This window comes from Erithacus rubecula (assembly GCF_903797595.1).
Source record: "Erithacus rubecula genome assembly, chromosome: 1".
In the NCBI taxonomy this organism is placed as follows: domain Eukaryota; kingdom Metazoa; phylum Chordata; class Aves; order Passeriformes; family Muscicapidae; genus Erithacus; species Erithacus rubecula.
In genome coordinates, this window is record NC_136658.1 from 580,366 (window position 1) to 600,595 (window position 20,230).

General features: G+C 50.7%; 1 protein-coding gene across 1 annotated transcript in view; it reads right to left on the minus strand.

The window, feature by feature from the left end:
• Positions 1-20,230, minus strand: part of TIAM1 (TIAM Rac1 associated GEF 1) — a 143,066-nt gene that overhangs the window by 60,978 nt on the left and 61,858 nt on the right. Inside the window, exon 4 of the mRNA XM_079321266.1 lies at positions 3,953-4,908. Within this exon, the coding sequence (XP_079177392.1) occupies positions 3,953-4,897 (945 nt within the window). The 5' untranslated portion in view covers positions 4,898-4,908. The remainder of the gene's footprint in view (positions 1-3,952; positions 4,909-20,230) is intronic.

Sequence of the window (20,230 nt, forward strand, 5' to 3'; positions counted from 1 at the left end):
GTTTGAGATCCCAAATTCCTGCAGGCTACCTAGAGAGGCCTAAAAATAGTAATAGGTTTGAAAATTGGACTAAAGGGGATTTAAGAGGCCAAGGACATGGCCTGGGGCTGGTGCTGAAGCCAATGCAGCTTCCAAGTGAGTCAGGCAGGAAGTTTGTTCCTTTCCCCCCTTAGCTCCCCAGGGAATATGGAATAAGGAGGTGGCAAGACAGGCTTGGAAGGGGCACAAAGCCACATATCAAGGCTTTCATCCCTTAGTTCACAGCATCACAGAAGGGTTGGGACCTTATATCCCATCTTGTCCCAGCCCCTGCCATGAGCAGGGATGCCTTCCACTGCCCCAGGTTGCTCCAAGCCCCATCCCACCTGGCCTTGGATATTTCCAGGGATCCAGGGGCAGCCACAGCTTCTCTGGCAAATTCCCTCCTTGAAATGTCAGTTAGGGCTCATAGCAGCAGGGGAGCACGGGGTACACTTGTTCCTGAACGTCTACCAGGAGAAGGAGGAGGAGGAATCTCCTGCAGGCAGATGTTTAACTGCCACAGGACACAACAGGGCTGCTAAACAAAATCTGCATCCCACAAAACAGGCAGCAGGATCCTGGGGATCTCACAACCCACAGCCAGAACAAGCTGTATCCAACCAGAGCTTTCTCCCTTCCAGGAAAAATGGGTGCAAATGTCAGCCAATTAAGCCCCTTCCACCCACAGCACATCAGCTCCAAAAGCCAAACACGATCCCAGCAGAGCTCTCTGGGAAGCAGAGCTGAGCCCTTAATGGCACAAGGTTGGGAAAAGCAGAGCTGCTGCGTGGGTGCCCCAGAGCCACCCTGGGAGCACCAGTCACTTGTGCATGCTGAATACAACTGTCTCTCCACGGGAAAAAGCTCCCCTCAATTAGTGCAGAGTGACTCCCACCCTTCAGTTTAAGGTTTAAATTTGGACAGGGAGAGATTTCCTTCTCTGTTTTTGGTGTGTTGGTGTTTTTCCCTTTAATGTAAACCACGCACTTGCAAAGAACCCATGGATAAGATATTGGAACAAAGCATGTGCAGCCAAGATTCTGGCACCTTCTGTCTGGGATGCATTTTTCCAGGAGCATTGGTCAGCACAGCCCAGAAAGTACAGCTAGTGACAACCTGCAGTAAATGTAACTTACAGAAATCATGATGGTGCTCATGAATGCAGCTGAGCATGCAATGGAATGATGGCTGGATTTGGGAACCAAACACCAGAGCACAAGGCTATTGCTGTGGTCCCAGACTCACCCTTCTGGCAGTGGTCTCTCAGGAACTAAACTTGTCAAAAGTCACTCACCAGTGATCATCAGGCCCTTCTGGGGCAGCTGAGACTAAAAAACCAGACAAATATCCCAGCTACAGCTTTCCAAAAAGTGAAAAAAAACCCCAAAGCACTGGCAAACACAACCCCAAAGTCCTGTGAGGACTGCCAACAGGGATCTGGGCACAAACTTCACTCCTGGCTAGGAGAATCCATTAGGTGACTCCACGGAACAGTGACACCTCACTTGCCCAGAGGCCAAGAGGGAAAACTGTGTCCAACACCCCATTAAACTTGGCCCTGGGTCACCTTTGTGCAGTGCCCTCATGGCCCTAAGATGTAACAACTATTTTGTGGGGTTGGGATGGGGGAAGCAGTCAAAACTGGTCAAAACACAAATTTATAGCAGGAAGTGCTTTCCAGCATGAGGACACAGATGGCAGGCTCCAGGGTCATCAAGAGTATAAAGATAAAAGTGCTGAAAGACAGGGAGAGCAGAGGGAAACAAAGCTGCCCAAAAGGTGCCCAATGGCACCTGGCACAGGCCAGCACAGTGCCAAGGAGCACAGAAAGAGCAGGGCAGTGGCACAGCCTGAGCTGCCAGCACACTCCACACCAGCAGTGCCAAGGAGAGAGGGGCAAAGGGGAGATGCTGCTGGCTGGGCACCTGATGCAGACACAGACTGGTCACTTCCCTCACCCCATGCAAAGCCACCTCATCAGGCTCACCAAGGAGCTCCTTCCACTCTGTGTGCAAATCTGGACTTCATTTCTGCCTTTTTAAACACATAATGACAGTCATTTCCCTAAGCTTGCTCAGGCTAGGCTGGGGCTGACATGACTTCATTTCTGACAACCATCTTATACTTACAGGATGCTGCTGGGATTAAAGACTTGGGAGGAGGAATTTTGACCTTTGCAAAGCTTTAATTTTGTTGAATTTATCCATGGTAATAATCACTGCTAAGACTCTTTACAGCCATCATCTCCAGTCTCAGGAGATACATCTAGTGAAACCAGCCCCACAAAATAATTTCCCTGGGTATGGCTGAGGCCTCACAAAATACTACTTAAATTCCAGACTTTCACTACATGCCTCAGAGGAATCTTCTGAATGCCAGGATAGGCACCAAGAAGAAAAACACATGCTTGGCTGTTCATCACCGACTCTATTCTCTTTTTCCTTAAATACACTCAAAAGCAGGCTGCAGGCAGCAGTTGCACCCAACAATCTCCAGGAAAGCTGTTAGGTCCAAGGCTGCCAAAACTCATCTATTTCTTTTTTGGTTTTTTTGCTTGTTGTTCTCCAGGTTTTTATGCTGCACTGGCACACCAAAGGCTTTTCACCTCCGAGAGCAAAGAGCTGATTTTGAAGAACAAAGCTGCTGTTGTGGGACGCTGCAGCATCTGTTGCAGCATGTCAGTTTTATATTTAGCAGCAGCCCATCTCCACAGGATCAAGCACAGCCAGGGAGTCCCTGAGCAGCCCCATCCCAGCAGATGGGGGCACAGGCTCCTGCCCAGTCTCAGATCCTGGACACTGCTGTGCTGCCAGCAGCTCAGGGAGCAGCAGGACGTGTGCTGGCCAGCCTCTTCCCTTCACCAGTGTGCAGCTCTCCCTTTCCCTGGGGCAGACACGCACTGCACAGCGTGCAGGACGAACCAGGCAATGGCATCAGGGGAGCAGCCCTGCCCCATCCCTGCTCTGTGTCCCCAGGCCATGTTTCTGAGCCATTTCTGGAGAATGGTGCACGTGAAACACACCACTGCCAGCTCTTCCACCAGGCAGCTGGACCTCTGCTCTCAGAAGATCCAAATAAACTCAAACAGAGCACAATCTGTGTGTGCCAGGCACGGTTGGGAAAGGAGGGCAGAGTTTGGAACTGCTTTCTGCCCCTCTCCATAACTTACCTGCCACTGAACTGCCAGCAGAACCACTGCCTGCAGCCTGAGGCAGGAACCCATCAGGCAGGACAGGGAAAAGCAGGGCAGGAAAGCCCCAGGATGAGAGGCCTGGTGTCTGGAGTGCAGCAGGGGCACCTAACATCAGAGCCCCTCCTCGCTCTGTGCTGTCCCTGGCTCAGAGAAGCAGCATCTCCTCCCTACATCCCCGTGCCCCATAATTTCTCAGTTTACAGCAGGCCTGGCAGTGCCAGAGCTGTTTTGGGGAGATGTTTTGCACAGACACAAACATCAGCTAATTAGAAGAGTGAAATTTCAGCCCAGTGCGTGTTCAGCATGGAGGGGAAACACTGACAGGTTTTTTCTGTGCCTCCAGCCCCGAGTGCAGGCAGGGAGGGTGACAAAGGAGGGGAGGGCAGAAGGGGGAACACAGCTCTGCAGAGGAGTGATCAGTTTTGGCAGCTACCCTGGAAAAAAAGGAACCGTCAGCACTGCAAAACACACAGGGAAATCTTCTGCTGGCAAATGCAGATTTCCCTTTCTCAGAGGCAGTGAAGAGTGGAGAAGGTCCAAGGAGAGCTGCAGATAGAGAAGGGACAGCGATGGAATCGAGCCAGCTCTGGAGACTGGCGAGTTCAGCTCCCTCCTGGAAACAGCTCCCTGCCTGGAAAGGGGGGTCCCGAAGCAAAACACAGCCTGGGAGGGCTCGGAAAACCTTCACCTATAGAGCCAGCCCGGCAAATGCCAAACGACAGAAGAAAAGTGCCTTACCTGGGTGGTTTTGGCCCGTCTGCCCTGCATGCTGCTGCTATGGCTCATCTGGGGGTTGGCGGCCCCCTCGGAAAGGCAGTGGGACTTCCTGCAGGGCAGCGTGTTGTAGTTGCTGTAGGAGGGCGGCGCGTCCTCGCCGAGCGATGCCATCTTACGGCCGCCGAGCTGCGGCACGTCGGCGGCCAGGCTGCGGCAGCAGCCCCCGCTGCCGGCGGCGCCGGGGCTCTTGGGGCAGTACAGGTCGCTCATGGAGTTGGCCCGCGGGCAGGCCAGGGCCGGGGGGCTGCCGCCGGCCCGCGGGCCCCGCGCGGCCTCGGCCTCCTTCTCCTCGGCCAGGCCCAGGATCTCCTCGTTGCTGGTCAGGTGCTCCTGGCTGAGGTCGGACAGCGAGAACTCCAGGCTGTCCTCGCGCCAGATGTCGGCCGACTTGGAGCGCTTCTTCTTGAAGCCGGCGGCGTCGGCGAAGGCGGCGCCGTTGGCCGCGTAGCGCGGCGCGCGCCCGTCGCCCTCGGCCAGGAAGGGCGGCTCGTGGCCGTAGAGCCGGCTCTCCTCGGAGCCGGGCGTGCTGCGCGCCGAGGCGGCCGTCAGCGCCGTGCTGCTGTCCACGCTGGGCGTCACCGACGAGTCCGTGTGGTAGGACACGGGCCGCAGCCCCGCGTCCGCGCGCTCCGCCCACGTGGCGCTGCCGAACTCCTCCAGGCCGGCGTCGGCGGCGAAGGGCTCGAGGCCGTTCTCGGCCAGCGACTGCGGGATGCTGGGCGTGCTGGAGGAGCGCGTGCTCACCTCGGCGCCGCGGCGCGCGGCCTTGCCCGAGGAGGCGTGGCGCGCGCGGCGCGAGGCCTTGCCCGACAGGCGCAGCGAGCGCGACGTCTGCTTGCGGCCCAGCCCCGGCTGCTTGTCCCCGTAGAAGGCGTGCTCCACGCTCTGGCTCTCCGCGTTGCCCATGGCGTCACGGTCTGCGAGGGACACAGCGGGCACGTCAGGCCACGGGCGCGCCGACGGCACCCCCGCGCGCAACCACCGCCCGGCCTGCCCCCAGAGCCGCGCCGCGCCACCGGCGCACTCGGAAATGGGTAACACCAGAACGCGGCACGCAGCCAGACAGCTCTGCTGCTGCCAACCAAGAGTGCAGAAAGGGGGAAGGACTGAGCCCTGGAGCTCGGTGTGAACTGGAACCAGTTTAGCACCACGGTGCCATCTCAGCTCTGCGCACGTTCACCCCACTCTCAGCATCAGCGTCGTCATTCCAGCCAACAAACTCAAGAAAATCAACAGCTCTTGTTTATCTGCAGGCAACAGATGCTGAAAAGTAGAGGGACGTACACCTATAGCTGAGATTTCACCTTGTTTTTTGGCTAGGATCTGCAAAGCGAAGCACCAAATAGCAAAGTACAAATCCACCCGTTTGGCAGCGAGCTAATGACAGGTTTGATTTCTGGAACAAAAAACCTGCGCAACACTAAGCAGGTACGGAGAGCCCCACACAAGAAAGCCATATTATGAAAAATAAATTAGCATGAGTGACTCAGACTATACAAAAATAACCTCTCCTTCCCACTCCCTCTGAAGCAGATAAGCAGATCTGGGCTCTTTGATCTGAGCTGGAACGCAGGGACGGGGTTTGTGTCCCCAGCCCCAGCCTCCTGCATTATTCAGCTGTGCACGTCCCGCCGTGGAACAGGTTTCCCATCCAGGAGGTGGGAGTGATGATCTGATTCAACCCTGGAAAACACTTTGAGGTCTGTGATCTCACTCAACAAATGTCAGAAATATTTTATCAGTAGTATTGGGTCCTTCCTTCTGGCCCGATGGCAAGAAGAAGAATAAGAAAAGTAAATGCCAAAGTTCAAAATCAAACAGGAGATCCTGAACTATACACAAGACAATTACATGGAGAATAATAGTCCAGTCTTGAAAAGAAAGACAGATAAAACTTCCTTGTTTCGAGGTATTTCCATCAGTTTTGGTTGAAAATAAAAAAGCTGCCCTGACAGCAAAATAATCTGGAGTTTTTAATTTTTTGGGACAATTTCCTCTCCTTTGCCAGGATGCTGATGGGTACTGAACCAGACACTGGCAGAATGAATGCAACCCTCACTACCTAAATCCATATACACACAATTGCTGCTGCACAGAACTGAATGAGCCCTACATAAACACATGGAAAGTGAGGAACTGACAGCACCAAACAAAGGGACAGCACAGCAGAACTGAACTCTGCACTGACACTTCTGACCACAGCAAGAGGACTGTGCCTCTGCTCCTCTAACCAGCAAAGCTGCTCATGGCTGAGGCTAGAAGTCTGTTCAGAGCTGGAGCAACAGACAACACCATAAATATCTGTGCATTTCTGTGTTGAACATAAATACAGTCGCACGTGAAGTAACCTGCAGCAGGAAATGCATCTACTGAAATGAATGGCAGAGCTGCCATGACTTGTTTAGAAAAATGAATGCACTGAGGAAAGGGCAGGCTCAAATCTTAAAAGAAAAAAAGACAGCTTTATCAATCCCTTGAAAATGGCTTATTATCTCCTAAGAGCTACAGCTCTTTGATACAGACTGAAAAACAGACAGCTTTTGCCTACAGAACATTTTAGCTAGATGTTCTATATCTCAATCCAGCCATCCCTTCTCATCCTAAGGAGAATGAGCAGTTTTAAAAGTCCTCTTTAAACTGGCCATTTACCTTCTTTACCTTCTTTACCTTCTGACCATACCAGGCAAGATTTTCCCAAGCCAGCAAAGCAACAGGACCAGAAATGGGCTTGGTGAGGAAAGAAGCAGCAGCTCAGGCTGCATCCCACAAGGAAATAACACTCTCCTGGAAGGAGGGAAGTCTTCTCTCCACAGAAGGAATGTTCAGGGAGTGATTTCACACAATGAAGTATCTGCTAGAGACTGGCAAGAAGCGTCAGACATCAAAGTAAAGAGCTGACCTTTTGTAATTCTGTGGATTGGCACTTTGGGTGAGTATGTTTGCAAATCCACAAACGGCTATCAGTGAGCCCACACCTCACCTCTGCACCCTGGAAAGGCTGATCCCACTGAATTCCTGGCCTCAGGAACTGCAGCAGCACAGCTGATCCAGCTGCAGCCATGCAGGATAGTGCCATCCCCCAAGTTTGTCACCATTCCCTGGAAGGGCCCATCTCCCCTGGGACCTTCTCACCCCCATTTCTGCCTCCCTTCTGCATTGCTGGCTGAGCATTTCCACCAGTTCCCCTGAACCAAATCACGTGTGCTCGTGCAGCAGAGTCCACTAAAAGAGCAGAAAATAAATCCCAGGGGAAAAGAAAAACCAACAGAAAGAAGAGCTTATTAGTTAGTTACTGCTGAGCTAGCGAGTTGGCCTGGCACGTGCCAGAGGCAGCACAAGGGCAGGTGCCTGTCTGGGGACACAGCAGGGACAGGACAGGACAATGCATCTGGAGGGTGGCACAGCAGCCAGAAGGAGGGACAGTGAGTGACAGCTGCTCGTTTTCTGGCAGCAGGGAGCTGCGAGGTGAGCTCAGGCAGGCGTGCAGAGGCAGCCCTGAGAGGGGAATTGGCACTGCTATAGAGGCCAGCATCCTGAGCAGGGGAGGGGAGCCCCAGCCTCCCCATCCCACGGGCCACAGCAGACACCCTGGGGCAACAGCGTCTCAAAGTGCTCAGCCACGACTGCCAGATGCTGCCTGTCTGTGGCTTAACTGCATTTAGCACACTCAATGAAAAAAATCTGTATCAAATTAAGAAAATGAGTAATGTTAATGGGACTTGCATGCAAGTGCTGGTAGGACAAAGGCTCCCCTTGTTAACTCGGGCTGCCAAAAGCAAAGGCCACCATTAAAGAGCCATCAAGGTGCCACCAGGAAACGACACAGATCCAGTGTGACACATCTCCATGCTTCAGGCAGGTCTGTGGTGGTGTCAGGAGTCTGGGAATTACCCTGGACCTCGCTGAGATCAGCACGGGGCTGCACAACGCGAGCGCGACTGGCTGGATGCTTTTCAGCAGAAAATGTTGATTCATCACAACCCAAACTTTTTGTGGGAACAGAGGGCCTCTGACGAAATATCTCCCCCTCTCTCTCTCTCTGTCTCTGGGAGGGAGAGTTTGAAAAGCAAAGCAGGGAGACAGGCACGTCTCCTGGAAGAGGCACCAGCGCCCTGACTCAGGCGCTGGCCGAAGACGCGGCAGATCCAGATTGGAATCTGCAGCCCAAGGCAGCCAAGGGAGGGGTGGCAACTTCTGCCTCCACGTCCTCCAAGAGGACCTGACCATCCATGCTGGGAAAGGGCTTCCCTCCCACAAAACCTGCTCCTTCCCAGGTCAGGGCAGGGATAATGTCAGCATTGTGCTGACTTCGAGAAAGTCACCTTTAAGCCATCAAGAGACAGGACAGGGGGTTGAGATACGTTTTTTGAAAGCTCAACCTTCAGATCGACTTCAAGATTAGGCTGCCAGCAGGAAAACCACGAATTTTGCAGGAAAGCTTTGGAGAAACAGTGCTCCCTACACTGGGTATACTGGAAAAGCAGACTGACCTCCAGCTGAACTGCTGAGGTTTTGCTGGATGACTCTTCCATGGAACGGTTACACATAAATTATATCACATTCTAGATGACCGCTGATGATGGCCCACTCAGAACATAATTTCCTTTAAAAACAGTAATTTTCCTTCCTCTTCCCCTACTCCGATATTAAATTATTTCTTAAAATAATTAAAAAAGCAGAATACTCATTTCAATTAAACCTATCTTACTGACTCTTAAACCTGCAAAAGGTTGGACCACTGGATCCCAGAAGCATATCTGAAAAATATTAAATTTCCAACCAAATTTGAAGCACCTCACAAGACAACAGATTGCAAATTTAAAATTAGATTCTAGTGGGAGGCCCTGGTGACAAATCTGTATTTTTCTCCTGGAGCGTAGCTCGAAGGCTGTGAGAACCAGAACAATGATCAAATCCACAGCGGGCAGCGAGCCTACAGAAATAAACTTCTGCTAAAATCTGCCAGCCAACAACAAAGATTTTTACTGAACTCACCAGAACCACATAGAAAAATGTACAAGACTAATAACCAAGTGTGAACACACACATTTTATCGTAATTAAAATGTGCTTTTTCAAAAGGGCAATAGAGAGGCTGAAATTCCACAGAAAACCTTTGAGTTTCTCAGAAACTCCAGCGGAGTATTTCATTGTTTTCACATCAGAACCTCTTAACCAGCCACTTCTCACATGTGTTAAAGCAGGGGATGGACTCCAGAAAGGCCCTGCAGGCAATTCGAGTAAGAGGAGGAGGGAGGGAGGAAGGGATGTCACCAGGAGCTGCTGGACAGCCACTGAACAGCCCCGGTGGTAGCCAGCACATGCAGTCACGCCCCTGCCCTCCCCAGCACAGCAGAGCCCTGCAGACACACACAGGGACCCACGAGTACCTTCCGAGGCAGTCCCGGTATCCAGCGCAACCTTCCCCCACAGAGCTGTGGCATTTAGAGGTGCACAGCTGCAAATCACCCCAAAATGAGCAGCTACTGGGACTGCAGAAGCTGTCAGCACCTGCCACTCAGCCACTCCGATACTCCCGCGTCACAGTCTATGACTACATGCCAAAAACCTGGGGAGAAAGGGGAGAGAAACAAATCAGACAAAGGGTTAGCAGGGAGGGCTGTGCAGAGCATCTTCTTACCTAAGGAGCCCTGGGCAGTACAGCACGGAATGCTGTGCTCAAATTTGGGTGATGAGATGTGCTGGTGGCAGAATAAATTAAAAACCCAGCCACAGGATGTGGAGAATTCCTGTTCCCACAGCTCTGCACAATCAAATCCCCCCCAGACTTCAACATTCCCTCGCAGAGGCTGGTCTGTCTCAGCTCAGGGCCAAAACCACACCTGCATCTGAAGATAACCACCAAGAGAGGCACCTTCCAACAAAGCAGGGCCAAATTTCTGGCAGCAAGGGGAGCCCAACAGCCCAGGAGAAGCTGGAAGGACTCAGAGGAGATTCCTCTGCAGACTGTCTCATTTATGGAAAGGGTGGTTTTCCAGGCAGGGGCTTCATTTCCATTTTCCAAGGGCAAATCACTGGGGCAAAGCATTGACATCTGGTTCTGTGAGCAAGGAAAGGATGCTCTGGTTAATTGTGCTCACAAAGGTGCAGATCAGTCTGTGCTTACCTAGACCTGAGACAAGTCCTTAGGACAGTCCTCAAGTCAGGCACTGAGCTCGTGTGGGCACCAGATCCTTGCAAGGAGCTCAGCTCTGGTCCAGACCAGGGACTGAATGTGCTCCCAGTCCAGCTCTCACAAAACTCCCCATCCTCCCAGCCAAGCCCCAGCATTAAAACATCACCTCAACACTGCACACAGACTTGGGAGAGTTATAAACTTCTCCACAGGTCCCAAGAACAAAAACCTGGAGAGGGATTACTGCTGCCCTTCATGTTCTTAAGAGCTGCTTGGTGGGGAAAGTGTGATCCTCACTCTCGGCTGGATTCTCAAAAGAGATGAGAGTTGCTGGCTCTTTTTACAATTAAAAAGATCCTAGTTTTCTTTCTCTTCCTTCATGTTCCCTTCTTTGCTCCCCACCTCCCTCTCTTCCCCCAAGCTGTTGGTTGAGATCTGAAAAGCAGTTCATGAATTGCTCAGGAGCTGGCAGAAATTAATAAAATGAAGCTCATTTATATTGAAATGGACTCATTATCATGCCAGCTGCCAATAAATTCCAAGAGGAGAATCTTGCTGACAAAAAAGGTCCTACAGGCAAGAGGCTCCCCACCAGCACCCACCACACCGGGAGCAACCCTGCCCCAAGCATTCCTCACCTCCCAGGAAAAGGAATTGTGACCATCCCTGCTCAGATCTGCCTGCTACTGCCCAAAAAATCCTGACCAGAAGAACAAAGCAAACACAGCCCAGAATTTTATCAGATTTTCCACCTCAACATGACTTTGGAGGAGTTTGTAACTCAGCAAAATCTGCTCCAGGGTGACAAAAACTCTCCTGAAAAACCAGCTCCAAGGTTCCACACAGCACCTTGTGCTCCTCCAGCAAAGCCCCTTCTCTCCTTGGTTAAAAAGGGGATGTTTTTACACTGGGTCCTGCATAATCCAAACCCCCACACTGCTCCAGTACATCTGAAGGGCTGGGAACATCCTTTGCCATGACCAGATGAGTACTGGGCACACACAGCCCCTCCAGAAGACAAGGATTTATCACTACCCATCGACTCCTTCCTGAAAAGTTTTGCTCCCATTAACTTTTACAACTCGGACAGGCTTTTCTAAATTAAAACAATTCATACTTTTCAAGAAGAACAGCAGTTTTTCATACTTTGTCTGACATTAATATGCACTGGAACAGTCCTCAGTGTCCTGGTTTGCTCCAACAGCCCAGGCTCTGCTGCAGAAGAATTCCTGGAGCTCTGAAGCAACTTCCAGCAAAGCCTTCCTTCCAGCAAGGTCCTGGAAGGTCCAACAAGTGATGCCCATGCTCCTCATTCAGGAGAATGGCTGAAGCCAACAGCAGCACAGCCCCATCCCTTCACTGCCAGCACAGAGCCCTTTTGGGACACATCTGCTCCCAGGGTGCTCCCATGGAGACTGGCCAAGGGGGAAGCTGGCCAGTGAGCCACCAAAAAATCAAATGAAGATTTTCAAACTTTTGCACTTGAGACAAAACATCCCCTGCCAGCACCCACTGAGACACATCCCTGGTGCACGTCCTCTGAAGGCCTGCAAGCAGCACAGCTGTATTTACTGCACAGCCACAGAGCTGCCTCCAAAAACCAGGCCAAGGAGTTCCCACAGGCTCCTCATGCTGCCAGCCCTGGCTGCAAACCTCCAGGGATGGCTTCAATGCAGAGCAAGCAGAAGAGATTAAAGGAGCACCTTGTTACTCTTCCCATCTGCTACCTCTGATTCCAGGTGCAGCAAGGAGCTCAGACTTCCACACGCTGGAGAAGTTTGCAATGCCAAGAGTCTGGAGAAAAATCCAGCATGTCTGCTTTCTTTTTGCTTGTGGACAATTGACAGGACCATTAATGGATAAAAACATGGAAGCTGTGGCTTTCTAAATGCCTCCTTTTCAAAGCACAACCCTTCCTTTCCAGAATGAAAAAAAATCAGTATGCAAATACATCCCCTTGTCCAGTGAACAGGAAAAGCTGGCAAGAAGGACAAGAGCTCTGTTTCAACTCTATTTTTACTTTTTCATTTTATGAGGCATTATTTTTGTCAGATTTCAAATGCAATCAGTTGGTTGCTCAGTAAATCTTCATCCAGTTTGGAGAAGCCCTTGGTAACTCACCCATCAAGCAGGATGTGCACACAGAGGCAGGAAGCAGTAGGCATTCCATACAGAAACCATTCAATATTCAGCAGCAGCTCTGGGCTGCATTCCCCACCCACCATCCCAGTTCCACACCATTGTAACTCCAGTGTTCAGTCCCATCTCCTGAAATGGAGAATCAGGCCCTTGACTTGTGGCTGGAGGCCACGTTTGGTTAGTTAACAGTTAGTTAGTTAATATGAATTGCTGCTGAAATCAGTGCAGCCAGTGCCCTGCCCTGAGACCAAGGCAAATGCTCTCCAGGGTTCTGCTGGCCTGACAGCTCTGGCTCTCCCCATCCCACATCCCTGGGCTGCCCTCCACAAAACAAAACCCACAGGAGAGGGAGAATAAAATATCCTGAGCTGGAAGGGACCCACAGGGATGGGAGTCCAGATCCTGGCCCTGCACAGACACTCCAACAAGCCTCCAGACCCTCCACCAGCCTCGTGCCCCTCCTCTGGACGCTCTTCAACACCTTTAGATCCTTCTCAGCCTGTGGTGCCCACAGCTGCCCCCACGCCTCGAGGTGAGGCCACACCAGTGGATGGATGGATGGATGGATGGATGGATGGATGGATGGATGGATGGATGGATGGATGGATGGATGGATGGATGGATGGATGGATGGATGGAGAAGAGACTGCTCTGTGCCCAGATCTTTGCCCAGAAATGCAATTCAGAAATGCTCCAAGCTTCCCCACTCTCCACCCAGACACTGAGCCCCAAGACCAACTTTAGAGGATTGCAGAAGCTCATTGACTTCTAAAGCAGCGAAAATAAATTACAAACGTGCTCCTCTCTCTGTTTTCTTTCTATGACATTTAAAATGTCATATAAGCCTTTTGTTGGTGAGAAAAATGAATTTCAAACCGAGCATGGCTTATAGTACCTGTTGAGGAGAATGGCTGCTCCTGAAGCTGGAGTCTGATGGCAGTGACCATCCAGAAGGGCTGGGGGTCCATCCATCCATCCCCAGGAATGGGCTGTAGGGCTTCAGCTGCTAAACCTGTGCAAGCTTCTCACTAACACACAACCTCCGTGTCTGTCAGGCTGGCAGAACAACGCTGCTGATGCTCCAGGTGAAGAGGAGGGCAAAGAAAAATAAACCCACATTCCCTTTGAGATGAGCTCCTGAAGGGGAAGGTGTGGGAAGCCCTGCTCCTCCAGCTGCAGCACCACCCCTATGACAATTTCCAAGGGAGGGAAGAAAAGGCAGAAAGAGAGGGAGGAAGGAAGGTTTGTCAAGAGACCTTAAACCTCCACAGGGCCAACAGTCAGCCATCCTCAAATTCCAGCTAAAGGAAGCAAAGCCAGGAGCACAGCACTGGGGCCTTGGCAATAAATTAGTGGAAGAGCAGAGCAGGTAGCCCAAGGGAAAGCCCCCTCTCCAGGGTTTCTCTATTTATAGAGGGGATGTGAGTAATTGACACGGTTGTGGGTTTGTTTGTTTTTCAATCATTTTTACAATTATCTGAGCGTGTTTTAACTCTTTCTCCTTCCCCTCCCTTTTATTTTTAATGGTGGGAAAATCCCCCTTTCTACCCTGGGGGGAATCTGCAAGGTTTTACACGTTTCCAGCAAAGGGCAGAGCAAGGGAAGGATTCTAATTTCAGATCATCAGACATAAGCAAATCCATGGGAAGCCACGAGGGCAACTCCCTGGAGCCTGTGGGGCAGACTAAGCCCAGCCACGAGAGAAGTGCAGGCAAGGAGGAGCCCACTTGGCCTCCGTGCACATTTATATGATACTTGAAAAACTAAAAGAATTTCCAAAATGCAGCCGAAATAAAAAACAAGGCGTGGCTTGTTTATTTACCTTTAGGTTCTATGTTATTGTTATTACACTTCGGTTAAAAAGGACTTTCTGCTTGTGCCAAATGAGCAGAGAACTGCTGATACACAGCACGGGTGGGATGTGCCAAATGCACTAAAAAGATTGAGAAATAACAAGAAAATGTTCAGGCCAGGAGACAGAGCTCCAAACAGACCTATGGAGCTCTCATTGTACAGCCAAGGAGTGGGACCTTGCCTGCACAGAAGAACACCCAGCACCACAAGCTCCAGCAATAAAAATTGAAACCTTGGCTTGAGTGACCAACCCGACAGGATGTGAAGGATTAAAACGGTGTGGAAAAAAATTAAGGGTAATAATTGTGGTAGGGGGAATTGGAGAGGAAGTGCTTAGTGTATCTCCTCATTTAAGCACTGAGGTAAGTAATCTGATTTTCAAGCAATGCCAAAGACCTCACACAGATCATTAAGATGGTGCCTGAGATATGAAGTATCTAATTTTAGATCCCCTGACTTAAGTGCTAGGGAGGGATTCCAGAGGTCTGCGGAAAAACCGGTGTGAAACACAACTCAGGCAAGGGCAGATCAGCAGAGTTTTCCTCTCTGCCCCCCTCTCTGAGGGAGCAGCAAAGCTGAGCACGGCTCCTCAATCACTGCTGTACAGCCAGGAGAAAGGACAGCACAACAGAGGCCACAGGGCAGCACGGCAAGAAGAAGGACTGAGGCAAAGGATGTCCTTTGCAGATGGCAGCGTGCCTGGCTCAGGTTCTGGCACCGGGATCTCTCTGAGCTTGTGCTTTTAAATGAGGACTCTCCTTCACTGGAACTGCTCTGGGACTGCAGAACAAGTGATCCCAGCAGTGATGGACCCATCTGTGTGTCAAGGGAATGCAAGGCTGGAGAGCACAGCTGAGAGATGGAACTGGGAACAACACAGGAAGAAATGGGAATTAATTTCAGCCTGCTACTCTTGATCACTCCCTACAAGAAGATGACCCATTTTCCAGAGGAGGAAAGACAGAAGACACCTTTCCAGGAAACTGCTACTGGAGCTGAAGATGACAAAAACTGTCATAGGAATTATGATCTGCATAAGAAACTTTGCACAAAGGTTGTGCTGAGGAGAGAATTACCTCACTCAAGTTTTTTCATGTTTTCAATGCCGACACATAAAAATGAAATGTGCCAGTGACTTGTGCTGAGGACACAAAGCTGGCAAAAGACACAGCACAGAACAGACCTTTTGTCTCCTATTGATCCCATGAGCTCCCAGTGTGACAGAGATGCCAAGAAAAGCAATGTAAATCAAAGGATGCACCAAGCAGGACTTGCCTGCAGAAACAGCAGTGAGTGATGCTGCAGGAGACTCTGACCTCATCTGACACCACGTGCAATGCTCGTCTGGCCAAGGTTAACACAGAGCAGACACCTTCAGCAAGAGCAAGGCCAAGCTGCACTCCAAGAGGAGCTCTGAACAAGTAAGCTGCTGTCAAATGAGCACAAGCAGAGAGGCAGCAGAGCAGCCCCAGTGCAGGAAGCTGGAGGGCTCAGGGGCTGAACACTGCCCAGACCCCTGAGCAGCCTCAGTGAGAGCCACAGACCATAGCTGCACACAGGGACAGAGCTCCTGCCCAAACCCAGGCTGTTCCTGAGCAATAGGGAAAACACAACAACAAATCCTCCACAGTTTGGCAGCACCACAGTGGGTCCAGGTCCTCCTCTGGCTTTGCAATCTGTGGTCAATAAGAGGAGGATGCTGTTGCTGGCAGACAGGAGCTGCCTGTGAGTGGTGCCAGGTGACCAGCTGTGGGGCTTGTACCTGTGAGCTCCCAACATCCTGCACAGCACACTGCCAAAACCAGCTTCAGTGCAGCTCTCCCTTGAAAATGACTCAAACAGTAGTGCCAGAGAAGGAGCAAGCAGAGATGTTCCAAATCCTAGCAGGAATATTTCAGCACCAGTCTCTCGCTGCCTTTTCGTGCAGGCACAGAAACAAACACTGAGCTAAAGCATGAAGAAGTGGGATGTTTTTTTAGGCATTCTAAAATATGTGTCAGAAACACAAACTCCCCATAAAACAACAGCCATGCCTCCTCCAAATGCTGGGTTGGTATCAGCCACACCATCAAACAAAACCAGAGTAAACTGCACAGATTCAATGGCTGGGTGTGGCACTCAGTGCTCTGGGCTGCTGACAAGGTGGGCATCGGGCACAGGTTGGACCCCATGACCTTACAGGTCTTTTCCAGCCTCAATGATCCTGTGATTGATATTTGCAGCAGTAGCAGCAAGTGTCACTCCATCATTTCAGTGCTTCACTTTGGCCCAAAATAGCCCTGGAAGAAAATAACCACTTTCCTCTCCACATTTAAAGAGCAGTAGATGATTTTAGTGGCTGTGAAAGCCACTGGTATTTTCTGTGGCATCATTCCCAGTCCAAATGAAAACAAACCTGCAGCAGATGCACACGTGGTGCATCTGTGGAGACACTGACCAGAGTCACCCTGCCTGTGCTACAAGGGAATCACTCAGCCCACCTGAGCTCACAACAGCTCCTGAATCCACCTGAATGGCTTCTGTCCCCCAACAGAGACACCTCCAAGCTGCAGGGACATCCAGCCTTTCCCAGTAACTTCCCAGCACTGCTTTTGTCTGCATGCACACCATGTGTTACTGCTTAAAGCAGCTTTTACCCAAAAAGGTGTTAAAAATAACATTAGAGACCAGAAATTTCCTCTTGAAAGATGCTTTTCCAGCCTCTCCCATACCTTCCACTCCATCAGCAGCCACAGCCACATCTCCACACTGATCCCACAGACCCAGACCAGAAGCAGCAACTACTTTGGAAATGAGTGGATGAATCTCAGCCACAAAGGGACTGCTGCCACTTTCAAGGGATGCCCTCTAAAGAGGGGACAAAAGAGAGAAGCAGAGGACACCTTTACAGCACAGCTAAACAAAGACTGCACCAGCCCTTGCATCTCCCTTTGGGAGCAATAACCTTTGTGCCACTTCAGGGGGTTTTGCCTTGAAGTTTCCTGCTCTCTACTACAGAGTCTGCCCTCCAGGTGCTCTGGAGAGCTCTGGATGTTTTGCCATCAAAGACAGTCCTGGTCTGAAAAGATTCCCTTATCACACATCATTGATGGGCTGTACATCCTTTCAAGTCAAGCAATATCAAAATATTTCAAATGCAATTCCCTTCTTTACTTGTTTCCTTAGGTTTTGTCCACCACTTTTCAGAGCTGCCATACCTACTTTAAAAGAGGGGGAAGAGGTTAAAAAAAACCCTATTTTGCACTTCATTATTTACAGTTTTCAATCAACTCCTATAAAATCTTTCTCAGAATGTTACTCCCTGTGCATTGAAGGAGGAAGGACAGCCCTGTGCAGTGCAGGAATCAAAGCACAGCCTCGACACCAGGGCCAGATCTACATTTCAAATATTTGCCAGCACAGCTGTATTCACTGCTGTGATTGGGACATGACCTCTGACTGTGCCTGCAGAGGCCACTGCAATACAGTTACAGGAGCAAAATGATGGTGTGACTTACAGTAACACATCTTTTGTGATGTCCCAAAGCAAGCCAAGCTCCAGAACAGCTCCTCACCGCTCTGCTGGTGTGACACAGCAACACAAACACTCCCAGTTTTTCCAGTGGCTTCCCATCTGCAGGGCTGCACAGGGATGGGCAGAGCCTGGGCTCTGCCAGGGGAAGCAGAAGTGTCTCCCTCCCTGGCTCCCTTTTCCCTGCAGAGTGCTGACTGCAGCCTTTTCTCCCAGAGGGAGCTGCCAAGCCTTGCGCACAGGCAGCTGGAACAAGCCAGCACAGGAGCAGCCCATGGAGCTCCCCAACTCCCTGCCCAGCAGCCAGGCTGCAACCAGGGCAAATGCCCTCCCTGGGCCCTGCACCAGCCCCCCAGAGGAGTGATGAGGTTTGAAGGGTGGCACACAGAAGCAAAAAGCCCAGCCCAGCTTCTGACGTCTCTGGGAAATCTTGCTCTGCCTCGTGCACAAAACGTTCATGGCCAGGGGAGCAAAGAACACTGGGGCAAATCTCAGAGGAGCAAGACATTATTTCCCTGCCTTTTCCACAAATCATTTCCTCAGGAGTCATTTTTAGGACCTTTTCTTTGACTCACAGGCCCCTCAGCAGCTGGGCCAGCTGCCCCCTCTTGGGGGCTGTCCCTGGCTGCAGGGAAGGCTCCTTCTCCTCTTCCTCCTTCCCTTCTCTGCCCCAGGAGACCCAGCAGTGCCAGTGAGGAAGAGGAGCAGGAGCAAGCAAAGAAATTTCTCTGCATCTCCCAGCACCACCCTGGGTGAAAATCCCCATCTCACTCTCCCATTAAAACAAAAGTGTGCTTCAGAAGAAATTCTGAAAACACCCTTGGTTAACAACTGACATATAATTTTTTAAAATACCTGAAATACTCCCAGCAAAGCACCCAAAAAGCAGCAGAATACTCTCCTCCCTCTGCAAAAAGTGTTCATTGCTCTGAACTGCAGGGAGCCAAAGGAAGGCAGGACAGGCTGGAGAAATCCATCCCTCCTGGTGCCATCTGTAAGGTTGCAATTAACTACCAGTATTCCTGTAACCCTATACAGTGTAGCAAACAGAAAATCCATTAACTGGGACATTTTTGTGGGATTTCTGTCAGTTTGATTGTTTCAGTGGTTTATATTTATAAAATATACAAAAACCTGACGAGCTTCCTTTGTTCAGTGTTTCACGAAGATCCACCAACTTTCAGGGTTGAATTCCACTATAATTATTAGATTAATAATTGTGTAAACAGGCAGTAAACCCCACTTAAAGACAATAAAAACATTTGCAGAGTAACTTAATGTTCAGAAGCAGAGCAGAGCTCCTGCAAGCATCACCCGAAATCCCTCTGCACCAATTAATATTGGTGTATTGTTTAGCCTGACCATTTACCAGCACAGCAGGTCACGAGGGAGGAGCAATTTAAACCAGCCATGGAATGGCTCTGAAATGAGACAAATAAACTCCTGCAGTGATGGCTGGAAATGTGGTTGGAGGCCCATTTCCACCACCCCCATCCCTCATGAGCTCTGCTTGAGCTGAGCAGCCAGAATGAACTGACTGGGCAGCAGGATGGGGGAAAAGGGGCACTCAGCACACACCTCACTCCCTGCATGGGAAAGGGGCCATCAGCAAGCACCATGGGCAGGACAGCACAGGAATGTGGGCCCAGGACCACCTCAGCCCTCCCATCTGCCAGCAGCCCCCAGGGGACAGGCTGTGAGCACAAGGAAGCAGGACTGAGGTTTGGCACGTCCTCCCTACGCCCAGCTGTGGGAAAGGAGAGCAGCACTCCATTATCGCTCCTCACTCAGCCTTCAACATGCCCCAACTTATTCTCTGCCTCTTAAAAAAACCCAAACAGGCCATGAAAAGGAATGTATAATCACCTGGCAGGGCACCTCTCTGCTCCAGCTTGCAGCCTCTGCCCCACCATGCTCTTTTCCCAGCCCAATGTGACTTGTGAAACATTTTACACAATGGGCACCTCCAGCTTCCCAGCCCCACTGATAGAACAGCTGAGGGCTCCTGACAAGGAAACATGCCCTGATGGGATAATACACACATAAATACACAATTTTGGGGCACGGGGTCTATGCTCAATAGCTCCATTTTAGTTTTCCTCCTTAAGGCCTGACTTCCAACAGCCTTCTGAAAAGGAAACAAGCCCTGGGCTTGTTTGAACAAGTGTGCAACACCTGCTCCAAGCTTTTGGCTTTACTGCATTGTCTGGGGTTTGAGGTTTGTTCTTTAAAGCCCAACCTAACTGGCTTAGGGAAAAAAAAAAAGAAAAGCCCATAACCAGTTTCAGGAATAAGAGAAAAAGACTTCATTCATTCACTCCTTTGTTTTCAGGAAACTTACCCTGACATTTCTTTGCCAGTACATCAGGCAAACTGCAGAGAATGCAAACACAGGCAGGATGGTGCTTCAAAGGGAGAAGGCACAGCCCTGCTTTGGCTGCAGTTTCTCCTGACCCAGCCTCTCTTCTGGGATATTTCTGTATCAGACAGCTCATTTTACTGGAACTCTTACCAAGAGCAGGCAGCATCCCGCCTGCCAAGTGTCATTTGTTCATGCAGGATTTCCAGAACCCATCTTCTCTTCCCCAGCAAGGTGCTGC